This window comes from Oncorhynchus kisutch, linkage group LG11 (assembly GCF_002021735.2).
Source record: "Oncorhynchus kisutch isolate 150728-3 linkage group LG11, Okis_V2, whole genome shotgun sequence".
Lineage (NCBI taxonomy): Eukaryota > Metazoa > Chordata > Actinopteri > Salmoniformes > Salmonidae > Oncorhynchus > Oncorhynchus kisutch.
The window spans coordinates 35,778,207-35,804,761 of NC_034184.2; the positions used below are offsets into that span (position 1 = coordinate 35,778,207).

General features: G+C 40.7%; 1 protein-coding gene across 3 annotated transcripts in view; it reads right to left on the minus strand.

Moving 5' to 3' along the window:
* Positions 1-25,670, minus strand: part of LOC109899728 (gamma-adducin) — a 31,978-nt gene extending 6,308 nt beyond the window's left edge. The window contains exons 1-10 of one of the 3 annotated variants that reach the window (XM_031835695.1): positions 25,557-25,670; positions 10,723-11,000; positions 8,984-9,128; positions 5,520-5,671; positions 4,631-4,711; positions 3,968-4,117; positions 3,554-3,697; positions 3,181-3,279; positions 2,080-2,253; positions 720-980 (exon numbers count right to left, since the gene is read on the minus strand). In XM_031835695.1, coding sequence (XP_031691555.1) covers positions 720-980; positions 2,080-2,253; positions 3,181-3,279; positions 3,554-3,697; positions 3,968-4,117; positions 4,631-4,711; positions 5,520-5,671; positions 8,984-9,128; positions 10,723-10,923 — 1,407 coding nt within the window. In that variant the 5' untranslated portion in view covers positions 10,924-11,000; positions 25,557-25,670. Of the gene's footprint in view, positions 1-719; positions 981-2,079; positions 2,254-3,180; positions 3,280-3,553; positions 3,698-3,967; positions 4,118-4,630; positions 4,712-5,519; positions 5,672-8,983; positions 9,129-10,722; positions 11,001-12,322; positions 12,586-25,556 lie in introns of those variants that run through there. The other 2 variants (XM_020495198.2, XM_031835696.1) reach the window with 2 other exon arrangements.
* Between the last annotated feature and the right edge of the window lie 885 nt (positions 25,671-26,555).

The window sequence follows — 26,555 nt, forward strand, 5'->3', positions numbered from 1 at the left end:
CTCAAAATAATCTGAATTTATCCAAGATCACTCAAGAAATGTCCTTAATTTTGAAGTTTTTGCAGAGGTCTTAGTCGCAAATGTGTATGAAAATGATGAATCTCTCGTTGAATGGCAGCAAACACTTCATTGAAAAATACTGTTCAAATCAAATTTGTCACACACCTTACCGTGAAATGCTTACGAGCCATAACCATCAATGCAGAGTTTTTAAAAAGTAAGACAAATCTGCTAAATAAACTAAAGGAAAAATGTTAACACAAAAATAACAATAAAGAGTATATATACAAAGGGTACCGGGTCAATGTGCAGGGGTACTGGGTAGTCGAGGTAGTGGAGATAATATGTACATGTAGGTAGGGGTAAAGTGACCATGCATAGATAATAAACAAAGAGTAGCAACAGCTTGACCAATTGTTGACCAATCACAAAACGAACAAAAACGTCACAAAACTTCTTCATAATATATGCACAAACTGTTCCGGGTGGGAAGCATGCGGACACCTTTAGAAGATGTTATGTAGGGAAATATGTTTCTTACATGTAGTTATACAACATTCCACAAGAGGGCAGGCTAACCTACAACATGTGATATTGCATCTCTGCTATAGGAAGACATATTGTTAGGTGGAAGCAATAGAGGTGCAATACTGCATGTACACAATGTAGTCTACCGGTACACAAGGTAGATTGAAGAAGACTGGTTTATAGGAGCTCACCATGGTCTTGGTTCTGGGGCTACACTGTCCACTGAGTGAGCGTTCAGGCACATTGACCTTCAGGTAGCTGTTGGGAGAGTTGAGCCAGCGTGCCCTCTCCCTCTGCTGTTTCTGCACCAGGAAGTTAAAGGGGTTTCTCTGACCCAGATCACTGTCCTGCAAAGGGACAGTGTAGACCGTGGCAGGAATCTCCACATCATTTTTGGTCCGAATCTTTTCCCTCACTATTGGGTGGTGGTACGTATAGCCTGTACGGTAACCCTAGCAACACAGAGAGACAATGTTTCAGTCCACCTGTCAAAATGGATTCCACGAAAACTCGGACACCTGTTATCCATCAACTGTAAAGTCTCTATTAGTGTTGAGAATGTTTAATAGATTTTCAAGGAAAAGGTTTGTGCAACTTAATTATGCTCAAAACAAACACAAGGTGTTCTCTGTTAAGTGAATGGCCCTCGACAGCATATAAAAACAATCTCCCAAGGACACGTTTTCAAACATTGGTCCTGCAGTTTCCCATCACAAATTTGTAAGATTATTTTCATCTTTAACAATGTGAACATACACTTCATATCAGTGACTAAAGCCTGTGGTTTAAGGGGATCCTAGACCACCCAATGTTAAGCCTCCATTGTTGGAACACTATGTACAGTACATATAAACAACACTTTCAAAAGTGCCTGATTTCATAGGGAATGGATCACGCCTGGTAACACAGTGCAGTTGGCAGGGGAACTGTTGTTAGGGACACATCAAAGAAAAGGGGGGACCGCAAACCCCAAACCCAACCATGTTGAGCGGAACCCAGGGAGTGTGTTGAGTTTTCCAGTCAATTGACTCTGAAGGATTGTGTGGTCTGTGCTCTTAACTCCACACAGCATGGCCTGGCATCTGGAAACCATGATGGGGGAGGCGGGCTATGATCACACAGAGCTGTACAAGCTAACACAACTGCTGTGGCCACAGAATGTGTCTGGCCCTAGTCATTAGCAGCGTTGTTGAGATAGTATTGTTTAAAGGGGAAGCCCGTTGAACATCACACAGTTATCTACAGTGGATGCTAAACACAGACCCATCGCTAACAAACAGCGTGATAGCTACAGGCTAAGATTAGATGCTCATCTTTGATAAACACGCAACGGTCTTTAATAAGGCACATTGGGACAAAAAAAATGGTGCATTAGTTCAAGGAGCTACAGCTGGCCTTGATGATCCCCCATGTTTGATTCACGAGTTAAAAATACTACTTTCCGGTTGGGATTATGATGTCAATATATTCACACACATCCTCAGGATGTGCATGGGAGAGGAAACCCAAAGCATTGTGGGAAAGGTCAGGTATAATGGTCAGGTCACCTACCAGGTTGTCCAGCATCCTCATGAGCGACTCAAACTCTGCCTCGCCCACTTTCCACTTGATTTCGCTGTCCACGGTGACCCCAGCAGCAGCCACTCCATGGGTCAGGGGCTTGAACCTCTCCCTGTCCAGGAGCACCAGGTTCTCTACTCCTGCAGAGCACCGCAGAGCACTGACCTGAATGACCACATCAAAAACACATATAGTCGAGGTCAGGAATTTTTCCTGACCATTTGAATTCACCAGGTTAGCCGGATAATGAGTAAAGTCTAAAACTAGCTATTATAGTGAAAATATGAGGTAAAATGTGTCACGAGGCATCACTAGAGTGTAGTAAAGAAAACAGAGGAATCCCAGACTGACCACACATGGAATAACCTGCTCAATGGATAAACCAACACTATCCCAGACACATTTTTATTTTACTAGGCACGTCAGTTAAGAACAAATTCTTATTTACAATGGCGGCCTAACCCTGGCCAAGCCCTTCCCTAACTCGGACGACGCTGGGCCAATTGCGTGCCGCCCTATGGGACTCCCGATCACGGCCGGTTGTGATACAGCCCGGCATCGAACCAGGGTCTGTAGCGACGCCTCTAGCTCTGAGATGCAGTGCCATAGACCGCTGCGCCACTCATATGATGATAAGAGAACACATTATCTGTCTGCTCCACATAGAGCTATGAGTTACATGGGGACTCAACCAAGTCCTAGAACACTAAACTCCACCTGGTGCTGTTTGAGAACAGTGGTTTTAATCACACATAGAGTATTTGATTTAGCTTTGTTTTAACAGATGTTTGACTTCTTACTTGTTTCTCTCTCACACAGGGAATGTAACACAATATCATTCAATTGAAAAATGACCAACACCAAGTTTGATTTGTTTCCAAAAACCTGGGAGCATTTTTATTCATATGTAATACATGCTGGTGGGTTTAGACCACACACGTTTACTGAGGCAAAATAAACACGCATATATCTTGGATTGCAGCACACCAACATCCTATTTCCATGGTAAGAAAAAAGAAATAGCAGTGAACTATTCCATGACCTATACAATAATGTGGTAGAAAAGGTGTGGCTGATGAATTCAAGTGTTACCTGGACTTCACAAGCCTGCTGTGAGTGGTAAATGTAGTGGAAAGCCTCCTCAATAGTCTCCCCCAGAGCAACCAGGCCATGGTTCCTCAGAACAAGCACCTACAAAATGATTAAGTGTGGGATAACAACATCAAAAAAGGCCATATGAATACAGAAGTAAATACAAAGACATGAAAGGTGAAGCAGTTTAGCAAGTGGATACAACTTCCTGTAATGTGAAAATGCATTTTAAATGCTCTTATACCTGTGTAGAAAGAGCAATTACTACAGTAACAGAACAGTTTGATTAAATGCATTAAATGTTCTGTTTCTATGTTTGGCACACACGACAGTGAGCCTGTTGTTGTTAAGGAAACCCATCATTCTGCGTTACCTTGGCAGTGGGCCCTAGGGCTTTCTGGAACTCCACCTTCTCTTCTTGATCATCCAGACAGCCTTGGTAACCGAAGTAGGCAACATCGCCCAGAACCAGAGCCTCTTGGGAAATGGGCAGGATGCCACATTTCATCGAGGACACCTGTGAGTTCAGGATAAAAGCAACCGTGTCACCAACAACTAACAAAAGTTATTTCCGGCTAGTAAAACATCAGACATATAGCAACTATAAACTAGTAACTATGAACTTTAGAAGGCAACAGCACAATTACATTAGGTGCACTTAGTGTATATACAATAATGAAACAAAGATGAGATGGTAGAGATGGTAAATACACTTCCAGAGGTTGCTCTTCTTTCAGTCATGAAGGGACATGGCCACTCATTGAGCTTTAGTTTAAAGTGTACTCACAGCAGCAGTGGCAGAGGTGTGGATGTGTATGATACACCTGACGTCAGGGCGCATGGAATAGACAGCAGCGTGAGGGCTGAAGCCAGAGTGGTCCACCTCCAGGTGGGTGGATCCCTGGTCGACAACATCACCAATCATGTTCACTTTCACCTGGAAACAGACCAGGACACAACATCTCTAGGTCTACTATGGCAGCAAGATACTGAATCGGAACCAAAGTCACACTAATGTATTTGGTATTATTCCAACTCATTGTGCTGTTACTCACTGTATTCAGTTATTATGATTATATTGCAAGAGGAATCTAGTTATCCTTCTATTGGGACTTCCATCAATACTGTATTACGGCATCTACATGCTGACAACAAACTAGAAAACATCCATTCAACACAATTGTCAATTCTCCTTGACCCCTTGCTGAAGTAGCGAGGCATGTCTCTCAGCACAGCCAGGGGCTGTTTGAGTGGCTGGCTATTGATTATGAGGCCCTGTCAATAGTCTGAACACATATTCTGCACAATTCACACATCTGAATAGGGTTGTTTTGTATTATTAATGATTGTGTTGTTCACCCACTGGAGATAAGCACAAGCTGTTATTTTCTAGGGTCGTTCTAAGCCATGTGTATCTGGAATATGAAAGCGCATGGACCATTATACCTACCAGACTGCCAGCCGTCACTTCAGTGAAAGAGAGCCCTTGTGGGATGATAAGAACATGGTCTTGTTCTTTGCTAACCCGGACCTGTACAAGGAAAACGTATATGACAAGCAAATGTCAAAAGGCATGCATTGCCAAGAGCAACATTGTACCAGCTATATAATTTGCTACTGGATATAGACAATTATCAAGATAAAAATGACTATTTATACTTTAACAATGCTTGCCAATTGCAAAAATAGAATGTGTATTGGGTGACTGAGAACTCCATGTGTAATTTTGACGTGCCTACAGTAATCAGGATTCATACTGTGCTTATGAGTCTAGTGGTTAGGGCGTTGGGCAAGTAATCAAGAGGTTGCTGGATCGAATCCCCAAGCTGACAAGGTAAAAATCTGTTGTTCTGCCCCTGAGCAAGGCAGTTAACCCACTGTTCCCCAGGCGCCCGAAGACATGGATGCCGATTATGGCAGCCCCCCGCTCATCTCTGATTCAGAGACTTTACACTTTATAAAGGGCATTCGACAAAACAGAACCCTAATATTTCACAACCACTTCAACAGTGACTGTTGGTTTATAAAGAGACAGTGCTGCCTCCACCTCAAAGCCATAGGAGACAACCGCTATGTTTTCATTTCCTAACAGTTTCAGTAAACATTCCTAGTGTTCCTAGTATAGTGTAAAACACTATACTATGGTATAAATACTATAGTATTCACTGTAGTATACTGTAGCCCCTGTGCACCTCTCTTATTCAGAGGTGTTGGGTTAAATGCGGAAGACACATTTCAGTTGAATGCATTCAGTTGTACAACTGACTAGGTATCCCCCTTTCCTTGATGCTACATTAAGTTGCTATAATACGTTTTTTTTTAATGTGGGTTCTACTCACAGTAATGTATGAGCTGGTGAAATGGGCCCAGCTGAAAAGGTCCACCAGTCTGTAGACACTGGCTAGCTTACAGCGACACTGTTTCTCCCCTTTGGTAAAGGATGGAGACTCTACCCCATAGAGGTCATTGACTGGGGCGACCATCCCTGGGCCTGGAGAGAAAACGCATTGCATTCATGGTGAACTGATGTGACCGAGAGCACAGTCACTAACACCCTACAGCCTTCGTGACAAGCACCACAAATTTCTAAACGGCCACCTTTGTTCAAACTAAACAAGCTAAACCATTCATAATACTTCAGAGATATAACATTTATGAATGTTCATGAAACAAGAGCTTTCTTCATGTTCACGTTGTATTATAACATGGTCAATGGAATTAGCTTTCTCCATGACTACTCGTTCAACATGAACAGCTCTTAAAATGTTCTACCTCTCTCTTTTCAAGTTCCTCTAACAACATTTAGCTCAAACGATTGCTATAAAAATGACTTTCTCATTAAATCACTACATCTCAGCATTCCTTGCTTAACTTTTGGATCATAATAGTGCTGTTCTCAGAACGTCTCATGAGTTCTGAGTAGTATATATTTTTTGACTTTATACTTTAAAGGGCATTCAACAAAACAGAACCCCAAAGAGTTCAATCTTGTTTTCATCAGACCAGAGAATCTTGTTTCTCATGGTCTGAGAGTCCTTTAGTGTCCTTTTGGCAAACTCCAAGCGGGCTGTCATGTGCCTTTTACTGAGGAGTGCTTTCCATCTGGCCACTCTACCATAAAGGCCTGATTGGTGGAGTGCTGCAGAGATGGTTGTTCTTCTGGAAGATTCTCCCATCTCCACAGAGGAACTCTGAAGCTCACTCAGAGTGATAATCGGGTTCTTGGTCACCTACCTTGGTCAACTACCTGTTCTTGGTCACCTACATTCTCCCCCGAATTCCTGGTTTGGCAGGGCAGCCAGTTCTAGGAAAAGTATTGGTGGTTCCAAACTTCTTCCATTTAAGAACAATGGAGGCCACCGTGTTCTTTGGGGACCTTCAATGCTGCAGAAATGTTTTGGTACCTTTCACCAGATCTGTGCCTCGACACAATCCTGTCTCGGCACTCTAAAGAAAATTCATTCGAGCTCATGGCTTGGTTTTGGCTCTGACATGCACTGTCAACTGTGGAACCTTATATAGACAGGTGTGTGCCTTTCCAAATCATGTCCTAATAAAGTGCCTAAAAGAACATCCAATAGTCAAAGGTTAATGAAATACAAATGGTATAGAGAGAAATAGTCCTATAATAACTACAACCTAAAACTTCTTACCTGGGAATATTGAGGACTCATGTTAAAGGGAACCACCAGCTTTCATATGTTCTCATGTTCTGAGCAAGGAGCTTAAACGTTAGCTTTCTTACATGGCACATATTGCACTTTTACTTTCTTCTCCAACACTTTGTTTTTGCATTATTTAAACCAAATTGAAAATTGTTCATTATTTATTTGGGGCTAAATTGATTTTATTGATATATTATATTAAGTTAAAATAAGTGTTCATTCAGTATTGTTGTAATTGTCATTATTACAAATAAATAAACCGATTAATCGGTATCGGCTTTTTTTTGGTCCTCCAATAATCGGTATCAGTATCGGTGTTGAAAAATCATAATCGGTCGACCTCTAGTCTGAATACTTACAGTTGAAGTCGGAAGTTTACATACACTTAGGTTGGAGTCATTAAAACTAGTTTTTCAACCACTCCAAAATCAAATCAAATCAAATCAAATTTATTTATATAGCCCTTCGTACATCAGCTGATATCTCAAAGTGCTGTACAGAAACCCAGCCTAAAACCCCAAACAGCAAGCAATGCAGGTGTAGAAGCACGGTGGCTAGGAAAAACTCCCTAGAAAGGCCAATACCTAGGAAGAAACCTAGAGAGGAACCAGGCTATGTGGGGTGGCCAGTCCTCTTCTGGCTGTGCCGGGTGGAGATTATAACAGAACATGGCCAAGATGTTCAAATGTTCATAAATGACCAGCATGGTCGAATAATAATAAGGCAGAACAGTTGAAACTAGAGCAGCAGCACTGTCAGGTGGAAGTTGAAACTGGAGCAGCAGCATGGCCAGGTGGACTGGACTGCCATCCAAGAATTTCTTGTTTACAAACTATAGTTTTGGCAAGTCGGTTAGGACATCTACTTTATGCATGACACAAGTAATTTTCCCAACAGTTGTTTACAGACAGATTATTTCACTTATAATTCACTGTATCACAATTCCAGTGGGTCAGAAGTTTACATACACTAAGTTGACTTTGCCTTTAAACAGCTTGGAAAATTTGTGGGAAGAACTGAAAAAGCATGTGCCAGCAAGGAGGCCTACAAAACGGACTCAGTTACACCAGCTCTGTCAGGAGGAATGGGCCAAAATTCACCCAACTTATTGTGGGAAGCTTGTGGAAGGCTACTCGAAACGTTTGACCCAAGTTAAACAATTTAAAGGCAATGCTACCAAATACTAATTGAGTGTATGTAAACTTCTGACCCATTGGGAATGTGATGAAAGAAATAAAAGCTGAAATAAATAACTAAACTATTACTCTGACATTTCACATTCTTACAAAAAAGTGGTGATCCTAACTGACCTAAAACAGGGAATTATTATTAGGATTAAATGTCAGGAATTGTGAAAAACTGAGTTTGAATGTATTTGGCTAAGGTTTATGTAAACTTCCGACTTCAACTGTATGTAAATAAGCTATTTTTGTTTTTTTATTTATAATGCATGTGCAAAAATGTCTAAAAACCTGTTTTCACTTTGTCATTATGGGTTATTGTGTGTAGATTGACAAGGAACATGTTTATTTAATACATTTTCGAATAAGTCTGTCACGTAACAAAATTTGGAAAAATGGAAGGGGTCTAAATACTTTCCGAATGCACTGTAATTACTGTCGTAACTGTGGTGTATATACTACAGTAATTAATTAAGTGTCTTTGCAGATTGTAGTATACTGGTGGTAAATTGTGGAATAGATACCGGCTGGAATGCAGTTTTAACCAATCTACATCCATTATTAGACCCACCCGTTGTGTAATATTCTACAGTATACTACATTTTACTACAGAATTCTATAATAAGTACTGTAGTATTCTATAGTAAACTGTAGTATTTTTTTATGTGGACGATCTCCATTGAAAGATGGAGGGAAACATAATTGACAATCCAGACAGCTGCAATTCATTATAAAGTCCAGGACATGTGGGCGACTTATGAGAAACATTTGGCATGTGGAATGTTGTCAACAAGTACTTGAGCAGAATTTTGCTGCATAAGGGCTCTCAATGTCACAGGTTTTTGTGAATACCTTGTTCCAAAACATTGACAATGCAGAGAATCAGGATGCATTACTGAAAGACTATGCAGACCCACATGTACTCTCTCACATGTGTGCGCACACACTGCTACTTACTGAGAGGAGATGTGAAGGAGCCTGTCCCTCCCACAGAACTGGCCATGATCAGGTCAGCTACTTGCTTAAGAGCCAGCAGCCCTGTTGGATTACTGCCCTTAGTCATCTGATCCTGGACCAGTCCTTCCAGCTCATCCTTAAACACCTGGAAACCAAACAATGACATATTAAAATGAGTGAAAACAGTCCCAATAGTCACTGGCTTACATCTATCAATCTTTACCAGTCCAGGATAGTGGTCACTGGTCACAAAGAATAAGATGAGGGAAGGAAGTAGGGCGGAAGGTAGCCTAGTGGTTAGAAAGGTGAACAAGCAACCAGAGGGTTGCTTGGTCAAATCCCGGGTCTGCAGGGAAAAATCTCCTGGAAAGTGGGCTGGCAACTGGAGGGTTGCTGGTTTCAAATCCTAGATACCATTGAGAAGGACCCTTAACATCCCACAACAACAGCTTCCTGGGTGCTCAGTGTTGCAGCCCCTGCACCTCTCCAAAAACCTGTATATGTGCGTCTTTCAGAAGGGTTGGGTTTAAAGTGGAAGTCTTGTGTACAATTGACTAAGAAAGTTATCTTAATCTTACAACTTCTGGGATGGTCTACTGTTGTGTAGTTATGCAATTATTCTCACATTGACCCTGTTCCAACTCCCTGTCTATTCAGCCATTCACATTGGGACAATGTACTTCCAGTGTACTCTCAGCCCTAAAAAAGCCCTCCTGAATTAAATCACATTAGATTCTTCTAAAACCCTCTTTGTGCCAATGTCACTAGAGGTAACTGGGAAGTATCCTTCTCATTAAGCCAGCCTATTAATTTATACCCACAGTGTCGTTGTCTTTTTGGGAAGGATACCCAAGATATACGATTCTCCTGCAAGCCTCTTTGGTGGAACGCCAGCATTCCGCCCCATCTCAGTGCGGTTCCCATGGTGATGAGCTAAGTTCCACTTGTTGGGGTCTGTTATGCAATCACAGACATGCGTGGGCTCATCTTATTTCCATGCACTTTACGGGCATGTGTTTGTTGCACCTCCTAGCAGCATCTCTAACCACATTTTACTGCTCGATTATCTATGCCTCCGATTCACAATTGCATATATGCATTTATCATGGGTGCATATAGGCAACATTTACTGCTTATACTACAACAACAATATATATATATATATATATATATATATGTACATACAGTGGATGCCCAAAATTATGTTCATGCCTATATTGTTCTGTCTCTCAAGAATTCAATTTGACAAAAATGTTTCATGAGTTAAGCTGTGAACTTGACAAGGACATTTGGCAGGCAAAGTATAATAAGGCTGAAATCTATTCGGACTGGTTCATATTTAAATATTTAAAACCACAGCAGTGGAGCTTGACTGTTTCCTCTGACAGTGGCACATTGTACTGCATTGCAACAAAGATGTACACTGTACAAACACCTTACTACTTAATATGACTGAGTTGCCTAACTTGTCTTACCTAGCTACCTCAAGGGTAAGAGCATCTGCTAAATGTCTCAAATGTCAAAGTAATAGCCTCTTTATTTGCAGATCAGTTCAAATGTAGCCATCAGAATGAAAACTGAAGACATCAATGATGTAGTGTCTCTACTAGAGCCAATGACACAGGCCTGGACCTCGAAGAGCAAAACTTTTCAGGCCATTTGATGGTCTGCAGCCAGATAATGAAAATGGCTGTACTGTGTACACACATTAACATAGACATAAAGAACAAGAGACATACTGGACTCTGTAGGATCTGAGTGACTCTCTTCTTTTGCTCCATCATGTTGAAGTCCTGCTGTATTTCAGGTGACATGTTCCTGCTGCGGAGGTATTCCGGGTCACTCTCGTCCACCCGGTCAAAATACCTCTCCTTGGAGTCTGTGCTGGATAAGGACAGGGTCATGGACCCAACCGTATGTCTGATCTCCACCAAACTCATACTGTCCAAGTCTTCACAACAGCCTCACTCTCTCTGATCCTCACCTGCCACACTCCAGGACTGCTGGCTCTGGGAATCTGTTGGGGACAAAAAAAAACTTTTGTTTTCCACCAGTGCTGATGATGCAACATGTATGGCCAGATGTTAGACATAAAAAAAAAAATCCACAGGAAACTTGATTCATACTAAATCAATTATTTTATTGCGGAGGTAAAATAATAGGCTTGCATAAAGTTGTAAACAAACACACAGGGAAGGAAAAACACACAGGACCCCATAAAGAGTTTCTGCTGCTTTTGCAACATCTAATGGGGATCCTAATAATAAAAAATAAAAAAAAGGTTTACCATAACCACCTCTATCTCTGCAGAGAAACAGAGAAACCCCTGTGTGTCTACTGTAATCTGTGGGGTGGGGGAAGGGAACATCAATCACCAATGTTTACTGGCATGCAAACAGCCAGAAAGCATGTCAATAGAATATCACAGGGGGCCTTTGCATTATCGCCTCATATAAAGTCAACTAGTTTGGGAGAGCATTTAGCACCTATTGTGGTGGGGGGGGGGGGGATCAACAGGGGATAAGTAAAGGGTTAAAACAGTCTGTGACCTGGATTTATTTTGCTCTATTATGCCTGTTCAATATCTCACCAAGTTCTTATCAACACAACTACAATTGGGTCTACATGTGATGGAAGCTAGACAAATCAATTAACAGATATTCTACCCATTTGAAGGTGTCAAAAGTGGTCTATTCAATGTGTCTTTTCTGCAGTGAAAAGCCAGATACAGATAACTTAAACATGTTATCTGAAGATAATATACAGAATAGGCACATTACAGAAAACAGCAGCAGAGCATTTCCTGTATTACACAAATATAATAACTGCTGTCCAGAAAATCGGTACATTTTCTATACAGACATCTAATCAAAATAAACAGTAGGGCTAGGCTACAAGAATTCAACCATATGTTCAAAGAGCCAAAGATATCGAGTTCCGCTAATATGAACGGCAAGAAGCACAAAAAAGGCACCCAGGTCCCGTAAATATACCATTACGTAAGAGTTAACACATTAAAATCAGATCCAACAATGTAATATGATGAAAGGAACAACAGAAGAAGAGGAAAAATGTGCTGCATGATGCATCTTACGCTTTAATCCAAGGAGATACTCAACTCACCGACGAAATAAGATACTCCATTGAGGAGCACCACGACAAAAAAAGTTGAGCATGTACAGTATATGCCATCATTGAATTGACCATCGACTCGTAACTTTAAACTTCCATGAGTATTATCAATACGCTGTGCTACAAAGTAACCCTAGACCCTTTGCACTAAACCAGTCCACAGGAAATAGGCGACATTGTATACAGTAACTATTTGAAACATCAAACCTTTTTTGGCAGTGATCGTATCTCCGTAGCCTATCTAACGACAGAAAACCCCCACAAGTCCTGGACAGAATTCAAAGATCGAGACTAAAAGTGTTAAATGTATTCCAGATTTCGATGCATTCTACAAACGTGTAAAATATTACTCCGTATGTGCGCCCTATGTCGTTGCAGTAAGCATGTAAACAGCTGTGTGTGTGTGTGTGTTTCTAAATTTGCAGGGGCGAATTCATTTAGCCGATTATGTAGCAAAACGTTTCTTAAACGGAAACAAACAGAACGTAACGGGGCGAGACCTACTTGCATTTGTCCAATAGAAGCTCTCGTTTGGACTAATGAAGATGACATCCCTGAATGCAAGCAAGTCCGCATGTTGTGAGTGGGTGTGTTTGTGTGGGAAAAATGAGACCATGTGACTTCTCATATCCCCCCCAAATACATCCATATATGCTAAGGTCAAACAGATCATGACTACATCCATTTGTATTGCTGATTAACTGATTTCCTAAACACTTTTATACCAATGGGAACACAGGAATAATGTCACTGTTTTCTGGAGAAGTGTGCCAGGTGTGTTTGTGGGGAATAGATAAGTGTATGACGATCTTGTAAATATTCACTAGCATACCAGATTTGAACTAATAATTGAGAAATCTGGCATTCCCATGGTTGGCATCAAATATTTGGCAGTCTAGACATCATGGGGCCCTTGATCTGTTAATTTTCTTGAATAATCTAGCTGTTCTATGAACACGATTGACACCAAGTCTAATTCTCAAGGGTATTTTCAGTCAGATACAACTCAGAAATGTAAAGATTGGAAAATGATGTATTGAATGGACAAAATGATATTTCCTGTACTATAGAGAGCATACATACAGTGCCTTCAGAAAGTATTCACACCCCTTGACTTTTTCTACATGATGATTTTGTTACAGCCCGAGTTTACAATGGATTCAATTGAGATTTTCTTTAATCACTGGCCTGCACACAATAACCCACAATGTCAAAGTGGAATTATGTTTTTGGAAATGTTTTACAAATTCATTAAGAATGAAATGCAGTGTCTTAAGTGTCAATAAGTGTCAATAAGTGTCAATAAGTGTCAATAAGTATTCTACCCCTTTGTTATGGCAAGCCTAATTAACTTCAGGAGTAAACATTGGCGTAACAAAGGAGTAAACATTGGCATAATAAATTACATGGACTCACTCGGTGTGCAATAATAAGGTTTAACATGATGAATGACTACCTCATCTCTGTACCCTACATATACAAATATCTGTAAGGTCCCACAGTCGAGCAGTGAATTTCAAACAAAGATTCAACCACAAAGAACAGGGAGGTTTTTCAATGCCTCGCAAAGAAGAGAACCTATTGGTATTTTTTTTTTTACACTGAATATCCCTTTGAGTATGGTGAAGTTCTTAATGACACTTGGTGCATCAATACACCCACTCACTACAAAGATACAGGTGTCCTTCCTTGCCGGAGAGGAAGGAAACGGTTCAGGAATGTCACCATGAGGCCAATAGGGACTAAAACAGTCACAGTGTTTAATGGATGTGATGGGAGACAACTGATTTTATTTTATTTATTTATTTATTTTACCTTTATTTAACCAGGTAGGCAAGTTGAGAACAAGTTCTCATTTACAATTGCGACCTGGCCAAGATAAAGCAAAGCAGTTCGACAGATAAAACGACACAGAGTTACACATGGAGTAAAAACCAACATACAGTCAATAATGCAGTATAAACAAGTCTATATACAATGTGAGCAAATGAGGTGAGAAGGGAGGTAAAGGCAAAAAAGGCCATGATGGCAAAGTAAATACAATATAGCAAGTAAAATACTGGAATGGTAGTTTTGCAATGGAAGAATGTGCAAAGTAGAAATAAAAAATAATGGGGTGCAAAGGAGCAAAATAAATAAATTAATTAAAATTAAATACAGTTGGGAAAGAGGTAGTTGTTTGGGCTAAATTATAGGTGGGCTATGTACAGGTGCAGTAATCTGTGAGCTGCTCTGACAGTTGGTGCTTAAAGCTAGTGAGGGAGATAAGTGTTTCCAGTATGATGATGGATCAACAACATTGTAGATACTCCACAATTGACAGAGTGAAAAGAAGGAAGCCTGTACAGAATACAAATATTCCAAAACATGCATCCTGTTTGCAGCAATGCTCTAAAGTAATACAGAAAATAATGTGGCCAAGAAACTTTTTGTCCTGAATACAAAGTGTTATGCTTGGGGCAAATCCAATATAACACATTACTGAGTTTCACTCTCCATATATTCAAGCATAGTGGTGGCTGCATCATGTTATGGGTATGCTTGTAATCACAAAGGACTGGGGAGTTTTTCAGAATAAAAAATTTATGGAATGGGGCTAAGCACAGGTAATATCCTAGAGGAAAACCTGGTTCAGTCTGCTTTCCGCCAGACACTGGGAGATTAATTCACATTTCTGCATGACAATAACCTAAAACACAAGGCCAAATCTACACTGGAGTTGCTACACTGGAGTTGCTTTCTAAGAAGACAGTGAATGATGCCGAGTGGCCAAATAACAGTTCTGATTTAAATCTGCTTGAAAATCACTTGCAAGACTTGAAAATGGTTGTCTAGCAACAATCAAAAACCAATTTGATAGAGCTTGAAGAATTTTGAAAAGAATAATGGGAAAATATTGTACAATCCAGGTGTCTCTTCGAGACTTACCCAGAAAGACTCACAGCTGTAGTTACTGTTCAAAGGTGATTCTAACATATGTATGAATACTTGTATGAATACTTATGTAAATGAGATATTTCTGTATTTCATTCTCAATAAATTAGCAACATTTTCTAAAAACATGTTTTCAATTTGTCATTATGGAGTATTGTGTGTAGATGGGTGAGAGAAAAAAAAGAAATGCAATTGATTTTGAATTCAGGCTGTAACACAAAAAAATGTGGAATAAGTCAAGGGCTATGAATACCATTGAATACTTTCTGAAGGCAATGTACATCACATTTTGTATGCCCCTAAAGCCCCTAAAGCACTGGTGTGATTGTGCACATCTCCTGCTTACCTGATTAGCCTACAGACACAGTCACATTTATTCTAGTTCTTGTCAAGGGTTGAATTACTGAAAGAGATTTTCCGGTACTTTGTATACTTTTTTTTAGCAAAATAGAGGTCACGAGCCAAAAGTGGTCACTGAAAATTGCGTACTACATCACCTATGTGCAAATATGTGCACCATGTCATTGCTTTCTCTCACTCGATCTGCTGTGTGTGCATCTCTTTCTAGCTGTCACTCAAATGGCAAGGGGCTGCATGTTCGTTGGCTAGAACTCAAATTGCTAGGTGGCTGGCACATGTGGGGAAAATGTATGGAAAATGGCGCTGCACAGCTTCCAGAAAAACAGCTGCTTTCAAACTAGGAATTCCGTGGCTAATTGAGGTAAGACAGTAATTCTGCTCACAGATTATGCATTCATGAACTACACATTGACAAATCTAGCTCAAAGAGGGAGGTTTAAAAAAAGACTTAGTAGTCACCAAAGTTCCAGAGAATGTTTTTAAAGAAAATAAAAAACTAGAAATTACAGTTCATTACTTATTCAGATTCATGTCAAAATTGTATTCCTTACTTGAATGAAATGTAATAGTAAATGCTGGCATCCTTTTAAAACTGTTATGTGATTAAATGTGTATCTCTGTCCCCTGTTTTGGTCACTTGGGAATGTGATTCACTAGTCTATTCAGTAAATAATAATATTGAATTGTTAACTCTTAATGGAATCCCACTGTCGGTTGTGTCCAAACCACTCACTATCAGGAATCAAGGTAAGACCCAGATGCAGACACGTGGAATAGACAATGGTTTACTATTCCAACAGGGGCAGACAATGGTTTACTATTCCAACAGGGGCAGGCAATAGACAGGTCAAGGCAGGCAGGGGTCAGGAAACCAGAGGTGGGGCAATGGTACCAAATGGCAGGCAGGCTCAGGGTCAGGGTAGGCAGAGGTCAACAATCCAGAGGTGGGGCAAAGGTACAGGTCGACAGGCTCAGGGCCAGGGGCAGGCAGAGTGGTCAGGCAGGCGGGCTTAGAGTCAGGACAGGCAAGAGTCAAAACCAGGAGGGCAAGAAAAAGACACTGGGAAAAGCAGGCGCTGATAACAAAAACGCTGGTTGACTTGACAAACAAGACGAACTGGCAACGGATAAACAGAGAAAACAGGTATAAATACACAGAGGATAATGGGGAAGATGGGCGACACCTGGAGGAGGGTGGAGACAATCACAAGGACAGGTAAAACAGATCAGGGTGTGACACCCAAAATGTTTTTGTTTTGAAACATGAAATTGGCTTTATTGTAGAAAAACTAGAGATCAATCCATTCAACACAAAGACAGACACAGAATTCCAACAAATCCCACCATGAACTCATGTCAACTTTTAAGACAGTTAATAACATAAACTTACTATACGAATGCAGATGCAATAACTTGCGCGCAAACACACAGAACATTTACAGTCAAATGGTCTCCCAATGAACCAATGTAAACATTTCTTGCTGCCCCAAGGACCTCTAACTGATTGGTCCAAAAGGTGTCACACACACACACACACACACACACACACACACACACACACACACACACACACACACACACACACACACACACACACACACACACACACACACACACACACACACACACACACACACACACACACACACACACACACTAACACACATATACACACAATTGGAGAGAGAGAGATTAGTTCAGTGACTGACATAACAATTCCAGGAAGCAGAGTGGAGTGTCCATAGCAAGGCAGATACCGGGACATATGGCTTGATGTAATGAAAAGCAGAACTTTCTAAATTAAGAGCTGAATGACCCTTCAAGTCCCCATTGCTACCCTAGCTGCAACCCTAAGGGGACTGAAATATGCACTCACAAAAAAATGTGGTGCACGTACACACACATGCTTTCAACATACTCTTACTGAACCCCTACATTCTCTGTAACTCTATTTGGATATTTTTTGGAAGGGCAGTCCTTCTTGTGTAACATTGACCAGATGTCTGGTGTTATTACTAGAGACCTCATGTATAAAGTGCACGGTAAGATACAGTACATACAGTACCAGTCCAAAGTTTTAGAACACCTACTCATTCAAGGGTTTTTCTTTATTTTTTCTATTTTCTATGCTGTAGAATAATAGTGAAGACATCACAACTATGAAATAACACATATGGAATCATGTAGTAACCATTTTCTGGATTGACTGACCTTCATGTCTTAAAGTAAAGATGGACTGTCATTTCTCTTTGCTTATTTGAGCTGTTCTTGCCATAATATGAACTTGATATTTTACCAAATAGGGCTATCTTCTATATTCCACCCCTACCTTGTCACAACACAACTGATTGGCTCAAATGCATTAAGAAGGAAAGAAATTCCACAAATTAACTTTTTACAAGGCACACCTGTTAATTGAAATGCATTCCAGGTGACTACTTCATGAAGCTGGTTGAGAGCATGCCAAGAGAGTGCAAAGCTGTAATCAAGACATAGGGTGGCTACTTTGAAGAATCTCAAAAATAAAATATATTTTGATTTGTTAAACACTTTTTTGCTTAAAACATGATTCCATAGGTGTTATTTCATAGTTTTGATGTCTTCACTATTATTTTACAATCTAGAAAATAGTAAAAATAAAGAAAAACCCATGAATGAGTAGATGTGTCCAAACTTTTGACTGGTACTGTATCTATATAGTACATCAGAAAAACAAGCACACCTTTCTTATGATTGATTTCTAAGTGCATAAATACAACACCCCAAAGCACTTGATTAATAGTTAATAGACATGAAGAATACCACACTATCTTAGGACAACACCTAGAGCGATAACAGCAAAAGTGTTCATGGGATCCTACGTCATCAATGGCATAAACTTGACCTCACTCCTTGACAGAGGGAACCATATAAAAGGCTGCTTTATATAAAAGGATGAGTTTACAGAAACAAGTCCTGCTGCTCTTCCAAAGGCTTCCAATGACCTTCATAAAATGTCCACTCTAAGAATAATAACAACTAGACTAGACTCATGTTCAGGTTACGTATTTACATCCACTCCAGAAGATGCAATATGCTGTATGTTGTTTGGATCAGTTACAATATGTCGTTTTCCTTTTTCTCTTCTCATTATCATAATGTGCATAATAACTACACAACAGTATATTTTTACAGCTCAAAAAGTCATTGTGAAACAGAAAGTTAAGCTGGAATTGAATGAGATTTAAGCTTTAATGAGCTACTGGACCAGAGCTCTGGCAGGCAAGACATAGTGCTATAGTACACACTTTATCATGATGAAATGACTAAAATCATGAATTCATATCTTTCTCTACATTTGGTTTTGTCACAATGTGTTAATTTTCCCTTTTATTTTCCCTAGCTGCTTTTCCATCAGAGACCATCTACTGTAGAGCAACACAAACAGGGATGCCTTTTTTGGGTCAGTAATTGTTCGATTGTCAGAAGCACCCATAATTATTTTTTGTTCTTCAATTTTAGTGTTCAAATGTAATTTTCATCATTCTCTAATGGATTTGACTTTTATTTCTCAAGCTATAGTAATTGTAATTTCTGTACCAATCTGAAATGTAACACAACATTAGTTATCACTGAAGCTAATCATGGAATCTCCACTCTGCCAAATATTTCCAGTTGGTTCGTTGGAAGGAGGCCTTTAGAGTTTACAGGTATCATTATTAAGTCTGTTGCTCAAACACAGGAAATAATTTCTGCATCATAGTGGATTTCTAATGAAGGGATAAAGAGAAAAACTCTTCACAGGAAGTCCAATGGTGAAGTCCGGGCTTCCAGACAGAAAAATAATCAGTTTGTCATCTCAGAGAAAGGGAGAAGAGAGAGAGTGAGAGAAAAATAATCATATGCAGATCAGCAATATCTTACCCCAAACTTCACTTTTCAGGGGGAGTCTAGGAGGTGGACACATCCTATTCTCATCAGACAAAATTACAGGTCATATTGCCTTCTTGACTGATTATTCCGAGCAAAATGTTAAAGGTCATATCCTCTCATCAGCCATCATATCTGTTGATTTTCTCGTGTCTAGTTGACTATTTAAAGATTGAAAGGGGAACTTTTCTCTCTGAGGTCTATGAAATATTGCCAGACACTTTTACATCCATGTCTGTCCCCTCCCATGCCTACATTTATGGTCATTTTCCTGTGGCCTCTGTGATGGGGAACCCCAGTTCCCCATCACCGCAGTCAAACGACCACCCCTCATCACTGTCAAACGCTCCCTAAAACACTTCTGTGAGCAGGCCTTTCTAATCGACCTGGCCCGGGTATCCTGGAAGGACATTGACCTCATCCCGTCAGTTGAGGATGCCTTGTCATTCTTTAAAAGTAACTTCCTCACCATTTTAGATAAGCATGCTCCATTCAAAAAATGCAGAACTAAGAACAGATACAGCCCTTGGTTCACCCCAGACCTGACTGCCCTCGACCAGCACAAAAACATCCTGTGGCGGACTGCAATAGCATCGAATAGTCCCCATGATATGCAACTGTTCAGGGAAGTCCGGAACCAATACACGCAGTCAGTCAGGAAAGCTAAGGCCAGCTTCTTCAGGCAGAAGTTTGCAAAAAGTTCTGGGACACCGTGAAGTCCATGGAGAACAAGAGCACCTCCTCCCAGCTGCCCACTGCACTGAGGCTAGGTAACACGGTCACCACTGATAAATCCATGATTATCGAAAACTTCAATAAGCATTTCTCAACGGCTGGCCATGCCTTCCGCCTGGCTACTTCAACCTCGGCCAACAGCTCCGCCCCCCCCGCAGCTCCTCGCCCAAGCCTCTCCAGGTTCTCCTTTAACCAAATCCAGATAGCAGATGTTCTGAAAGAGCTGCAAAACCTGGACCCGTACAAATCAGCTGGGCTTGACAATCTGGACCCTCTATTTCTGAAACTATCTGCCACCATTGTCGCAACCCCTATTACCAGCCTGTTCAACCTCTCTTTCATATCGTCTGAGATCCCCAAGGATTGGAAAGCTGCCCGCAGTCATCCCCCTCTTCAAAGGGGGAGACACCCTGGACCCAAACTGTTACAGACCTATATCCATCCTGCCCTGCCTATCTAAGGTCTTCGAAAGCCAAGTCAACAAACAGGTCTCTGACCATCTCGAATCCCACCGTACCTTCTCCGCTGTGCAATCTGGTTTCCGAGCCGGTCATGGGTGCACCTCAGCCACACTCAAGGTACTCAACGATATCATAACCGCCATCGATAAAAGACAGTACTGTGCAGCCGTCTTCATCGACCTTGCCAAGGCTTTCGACTCTGTCAATCACCATATTCTTATCGGCAGACTCAGGAGCCTCGGTTTTTCGGATGACTGCCTTGCCTGGTTCACCAATTACTTTGCAGACAGAGTTCAGTGCGTCAAATCGGAGTGCATGCTGTCTGGTCCTCTGGCAGTCTCTATGGGGGTGCCACAGGGTTCAATTCTCGGGCCGACTCTTTTCTCTGTGTATATCAATGATGTTGCTCTTGCTGCGGGCGATTCCCTGATCCACCTTTACGCAGACGACACCATTCTATATACTTTCGGCCCGTCATTGGACACTGTGCTATCTAACCTCCAAACAAGCTTCAATGCCATACAGCACTCCTTCCGTGGCCTCCAACTGCTCTTAAACGCTAGTAAAACCAAATGCATGCTTTTCAACCGGTCGCTGCCTGCACCCGCATGCCCGACTAGCATCACCACCCTGGATGGTTCCGACCTAGAATATGTGGACGTCTATAAGTACCTAGGTGTCTGGCTAGACTGCAAACTCTCCTTCCAGACTCATATCAAACATCTCCAATCGAAAATCAAATCAAGAGTCGGCTTTCTATTCCGCAACAAAGCCTCCTTCACTCACGCCGCCAAGCTTACCCTAGTAAAACTGACTATCCTACCGATCCTCGACTTCGGCGATGTCATCTACAAAATGGCTTCCAACACTCTACTCAGCAAACTTGATGCAGTTTATCACAGTGCCATCCGTTTTGTCACTAAAGCACCTTATACCACCCACCACTGCGACTTGTATGCTCTAGTCGGCTGGCCCTCGCTACATATTCGTCGCCAGACCCACTGGCTCCAGGTCATCTACAAGTCCATGCTAGGTAAAGCTCCGCCTTATCTCAGCTCACTGGTCACGATGGCAACACCCATCCGTAGCACGCGCTCCAGCAGGTGTATCTCACTGATCATCCCTAAAGCCAACACCTCATTTGGCCGCCTTTCGTTCCAGTACTCTGCTGCCTGTGACTGGAACGAATTGCAAAAATCGCTGAAGTTGGAGACTTTTATCTCCCTCACCAACTTCAAACATTAGCTATCTGAGCAGCTAACCGATCGCTGCAGCTGTACATAGTCTATTGGTAAATAGCCCACCCTTTTTCACCTACCTCATCCCCATACTGTTTTTATTTATTTACTTTTCTGCTCTTTTGCACACCAATATCTCTACCTGTACATGACCATCTGATCATTCATCACTCCAGTGTTAATCTGCAAAATTGTAATTATTTCCCTACCTCCTCATGCCTTTTGCACACATTGTATATAGACTCCCCCTTTGTTTTCTACTGTGTTATTGACTTGTTAATTGTTTACTCCATGTGTAACTCTTTGTTGTCTGCTCACACTGCTATGCTTTATCTTGGCCAGGTCGCAGTTGCAAATGAGAACTTGTTCTCAACTAGCCTACCTGGTTAAATAAAGGTGAAATATATATATATTTTTTTAAATGATTTATTATCAACAAAATTACTTTTGACCCTACCCCCACGAATTGATACCGACTGTTTAGAACCAACAGAACCACAGTCCTCTTGTGAGAATAAAAATTTGTTGTTTATGAGTTTATTCGATACAGTAAAATATCCTACCACATAGTTTCAGAGTTTGAGGAAAAAGGATACCTCATCTAATTTCACCAACAGTGCCTTCAAGTCGGTTCCACTGAGAAAAAACATCCATCAACAGCAGTTCTTTGAAGAGAATACAGCCATGGACAAATGTTTAACAAATTCACATCACTTCACAACTCCCTAGATATGCATAAAAATTTAACTTTAAAAACATTTGCTTTGATACAGCGTCTTAGCCACTGAATGTTTCACCCACTTCAAGGCTTTTTGTATGTAATGAAATACTCGGTAATCCTGATTAAATGAATACCTCACTGTAAATGGGCGGTAAACAGCTTTTTCATATCATGGACATTTAGGTCATTTTCCCTGAGAGCCTAATGTAATAACCAAGTCAGTGTCAAAGGCCTGAGAAACGTCTATTTCTGAAGCCCTATTTCAGGATTTTGAATACTGCATAGCTTAACTGAAGGCTACTCCTGCCTTTGGTCTGAGATATTATTTTCCCTTGCAGTGTTCGAAGTTTACTGATGTCAAATGTGCAAAAAAAGAGGACCACTGTATTGAACAGTTACATTTATGCCAAACTTTCTATAAAATGAAGAACATGCTATATGACATAATCATAAGGAATTTTCAAATCACAAACCCTCTGACGAAGTCCACAGTGGAGCAATGTTTATCTTTTCAAAACTATCACAATACTTATGAACATGGTTCTGCTATTCCCTTTAGCAGTGTGGGTGGTAAGTAACACCTCATGTACAGAAAACTAGTGACCTGGAGCTATTTACATTGTTGCAGTAAAAACATTATTTTCACAGCTTTATATAGAATTTGAAACTGGCAGAGATTAATATTGAATCAACACATAAACTGAACAAAAATATAAACGCAACATGCAACAATTTCAAATATTTTACTGAGATACAGTTCATAGAAGGAAATCAGTCAGTTGAAATAAAACAATTAGGCCCAAATCTATGGATTTCACATGACTGGGCAGGGATGCAGCCATGGGTGGGCCTTGGAGGGCATAGGCCCACCCACTTAGGAGCCAGGTCCACCCACTGGGGAGCCAGGCCCAGCCAATCACAATTAGTTTTTCCACACAAAAGGGCTTTATTACAGACGGATATACTTCTCAGCAAGCACCCCTCACTCTCATCAGACGATCCCTCAGGTGACGAAGCCAGATGTGGAGGAAGCCAGATGCTGTTGTGAGGCCGGTTGGATGTACTGCTAAATTCTCTAAAACAGCGTTGGAGGTCGGCTTATTGTCGAGAAATTAACATTAAATTATCTGGCAACCGCCTTGTTGGACATTCCTGCGGTCAGCATGCCAATTGTACACTCCCTCAAAACTTGAGACATCTGTGGCATTGTGTTTTAGAGTGGCCTTTTATTGTCCCCAGCACAAGGTGCACCTGTATAATGATCATGCTGTTTAATCAGCTTCTTGATATGCCACACCTGTCAGGTGGATGGATTATCTTGGCAAAGGAGAAATTTTCACTAACAGGGATGTAAACAAATTTGTGCACAAAATACGAGAGAAATAATATTTTTGTGCGCATGAAACATTTCTGGGATCTTTATTTCAGCTCATTAAAAATAGGACCAACTCTATAAACGTTACATATTTTTGTTCAGTATACATAACGGCTAGGAGAGAGGACTGAGCTTGATGAAGAAGAATTACAAGAGTGGTCAAGCTTTGTTCATCTACAGTACATGGAGGACCTGGCCGAGACTGTTTTGTGGTTTTCTTTTGATTGCCTCCACCCTAAGATGTGGTTTAGGGTGCGGTTGACTATGGGGCTGGAGTAAGGGTCTGGCCAAATTTAACGCGTGGTGGGTTTATCATATTATTAGTATTTATCATTTATCATCAAACATAGACAATGAGAAGACAAAGCTGAGGATATACTGTACACTGAGTATGCAAAACTGAACACCTGCTCTTTCCATGACAAACTGTACACTGACCAGGTGAATCCAGGTGAAAGCTATAATCCCACTGTTAAATCCACTTCAATCAGTGTAGATGAAGGGGAGGAGACAGGCTAAAGAAGGATTTCTAATCCTTGAGACAATTGAGACATGGAATGTGTATGTGTGCTATTCAGAAGTTGAATGGTCAAGACAAAAGATTTAAGTGCCTTTGAACAAGGTAAGGTAGTAGGTGCCAAACGCACCAGTTTGTCCCAAGAACTGCAACGCTGCTGGGTTTTTCCACGCTCAACAGTTTCCCATGTGTATCAAGAATGGTCCACCACCCAAAGGACATCCAGCCAACTTGACACAACTGTGGGACGCATTGGAGCCAGCATCCGTGTGGAACAGGGATACCTTGTAGAGTTCATGCCCCAACAAATTGAGGTTGTTCTAAGGGCAAAAGGGGTGCAACGCAATATTAGGAAGGTGTTCCTAATATTTTGTATACTCAGTGTATACCTAAATAACTTTACTTTTAAGAAAATGGCAACTATTTGAGTTAAATTCATGGCTAAAATAGACTTGTTTTGTGTAGAAAATATCCAATATGTTCCAAGTAATCACTTAAACATGACAAATGAATTGCTAACGCTCAATTACATGGTTAAAATGGTTTGGGTCACCACCCACTCCATGTGAACTTGATGGGTTTCTGAAAACCTACATTAAAGTACCCAATTAGCTATGAAATCTTGTATGCCTCAATTCCACATCTAAAGTAAACACACGCTTACCCAGTGTATAATGTTTCTAGAGAGAGAGACATTAATTGAAAGCAGCTGTTCGTGACTTAACTCAGCATCTGGAACTGATGTAGTTCTGGTCTATTACAGCCAAACAATAAAACTATATCTCAACAACATTGTAAAAACAGCATTTACTATCCTAAGAAAGTGTACTTTAGCATATACAGCACTATACACACAGTATTGCTGTATAGAGTAATACAGAATAAGATAACACATCTGGTAAGCGAAAGCCTTATCAGTCCAATATTTCCTTCTTAACCGACTCACAGGTGATTCACTCCATCCACCCATGAAAGGGATTTTCATTTTGATACAACATTGAGCAAGTCCTTACAAAGTCCAAAGTAACTGCTTAAAATGAGAAGCTATTTTCAAACATTTCCTAATTCACTGATATTACATAAAATATAATTTGCCTTGCTCTGTTTGCAGTTACAAACAACTATTCTTGTTCAGTTGACTTGTCTCAACAACCACCATTGCAAAAACGTAAAAAATGCTGCTCCACTCACCTTTTGAGGTCAAACTCCCACAGTTCTGCCAGGGTCCTCATCTAGCTCCAACTAGGATGAGTGACTGATGCTTTGCCTATCATCTCCTACTCCCTCTGTTCCTCAATGTCATGTGATGCACATTCGAACAGCTTGCTGGGAAAAACTTCCAAACTTGTCAGAGGAGGTTGTGGAGGCATTAATCTGTTGTATGGGACTGTATTGTCCAAAAGTGGGAGGAGCAACACAGGCACACACCCACCAGATATGTTCTGGCATACATATATATAGATTACTCGAAAATAAATATTCTGTTTTTGGAAAGCGGGATTTTAATGACTAAATATTCCATATCTAATTAGAGAAATTGTAGTGGAGTGTTGCACATAGGGATCTATGTAATTACAATAATGAGGGATTACCAATGGACTAAATCATCTTATCAATTTATACGTTATGGCTGTATCCACTTTCAGTTGTCTAGATGAGATATTTTCAACCTTTTCTGCGTGCAGATATTTTGTACATTTATTGAGCAGCTCGGAGGACATTGCAGAGAATGCTTACCCACTATCACTTAACACTCCCACACATTTCAAGAGTGGATGAGTAAGAGAGTACTGCTCCCCCTCTCCACTGTGCTGCCTGCTTGAATACATCAGTCACATGGTGGAGAATAATAATCATCATGACATATATAGCACATTTTACTCAGTACATTGTGGCATAGAGAAGTAGTATAGCAATACGGAGAGTAACAAAAAAAACAATAGTAAAGAGAGAGAGAGATGGTCAAAAAGTATGTTAGTGTGGGAGGAAACCGAGAGATAGAGACAGAAATGTTATTTTTGACATAAGAGATATGAACACCTATCATATAGGGTACTGGGTATTCTCACACTGTTAAAGGGGAAGCCAGTATTTTAGATATTGTGTGGACAGTGTATATTACAAATTACGAAGACAATAGAATACCTGTACATATAGTTTAAACAAGCATAGACAATATAACTTTAACAA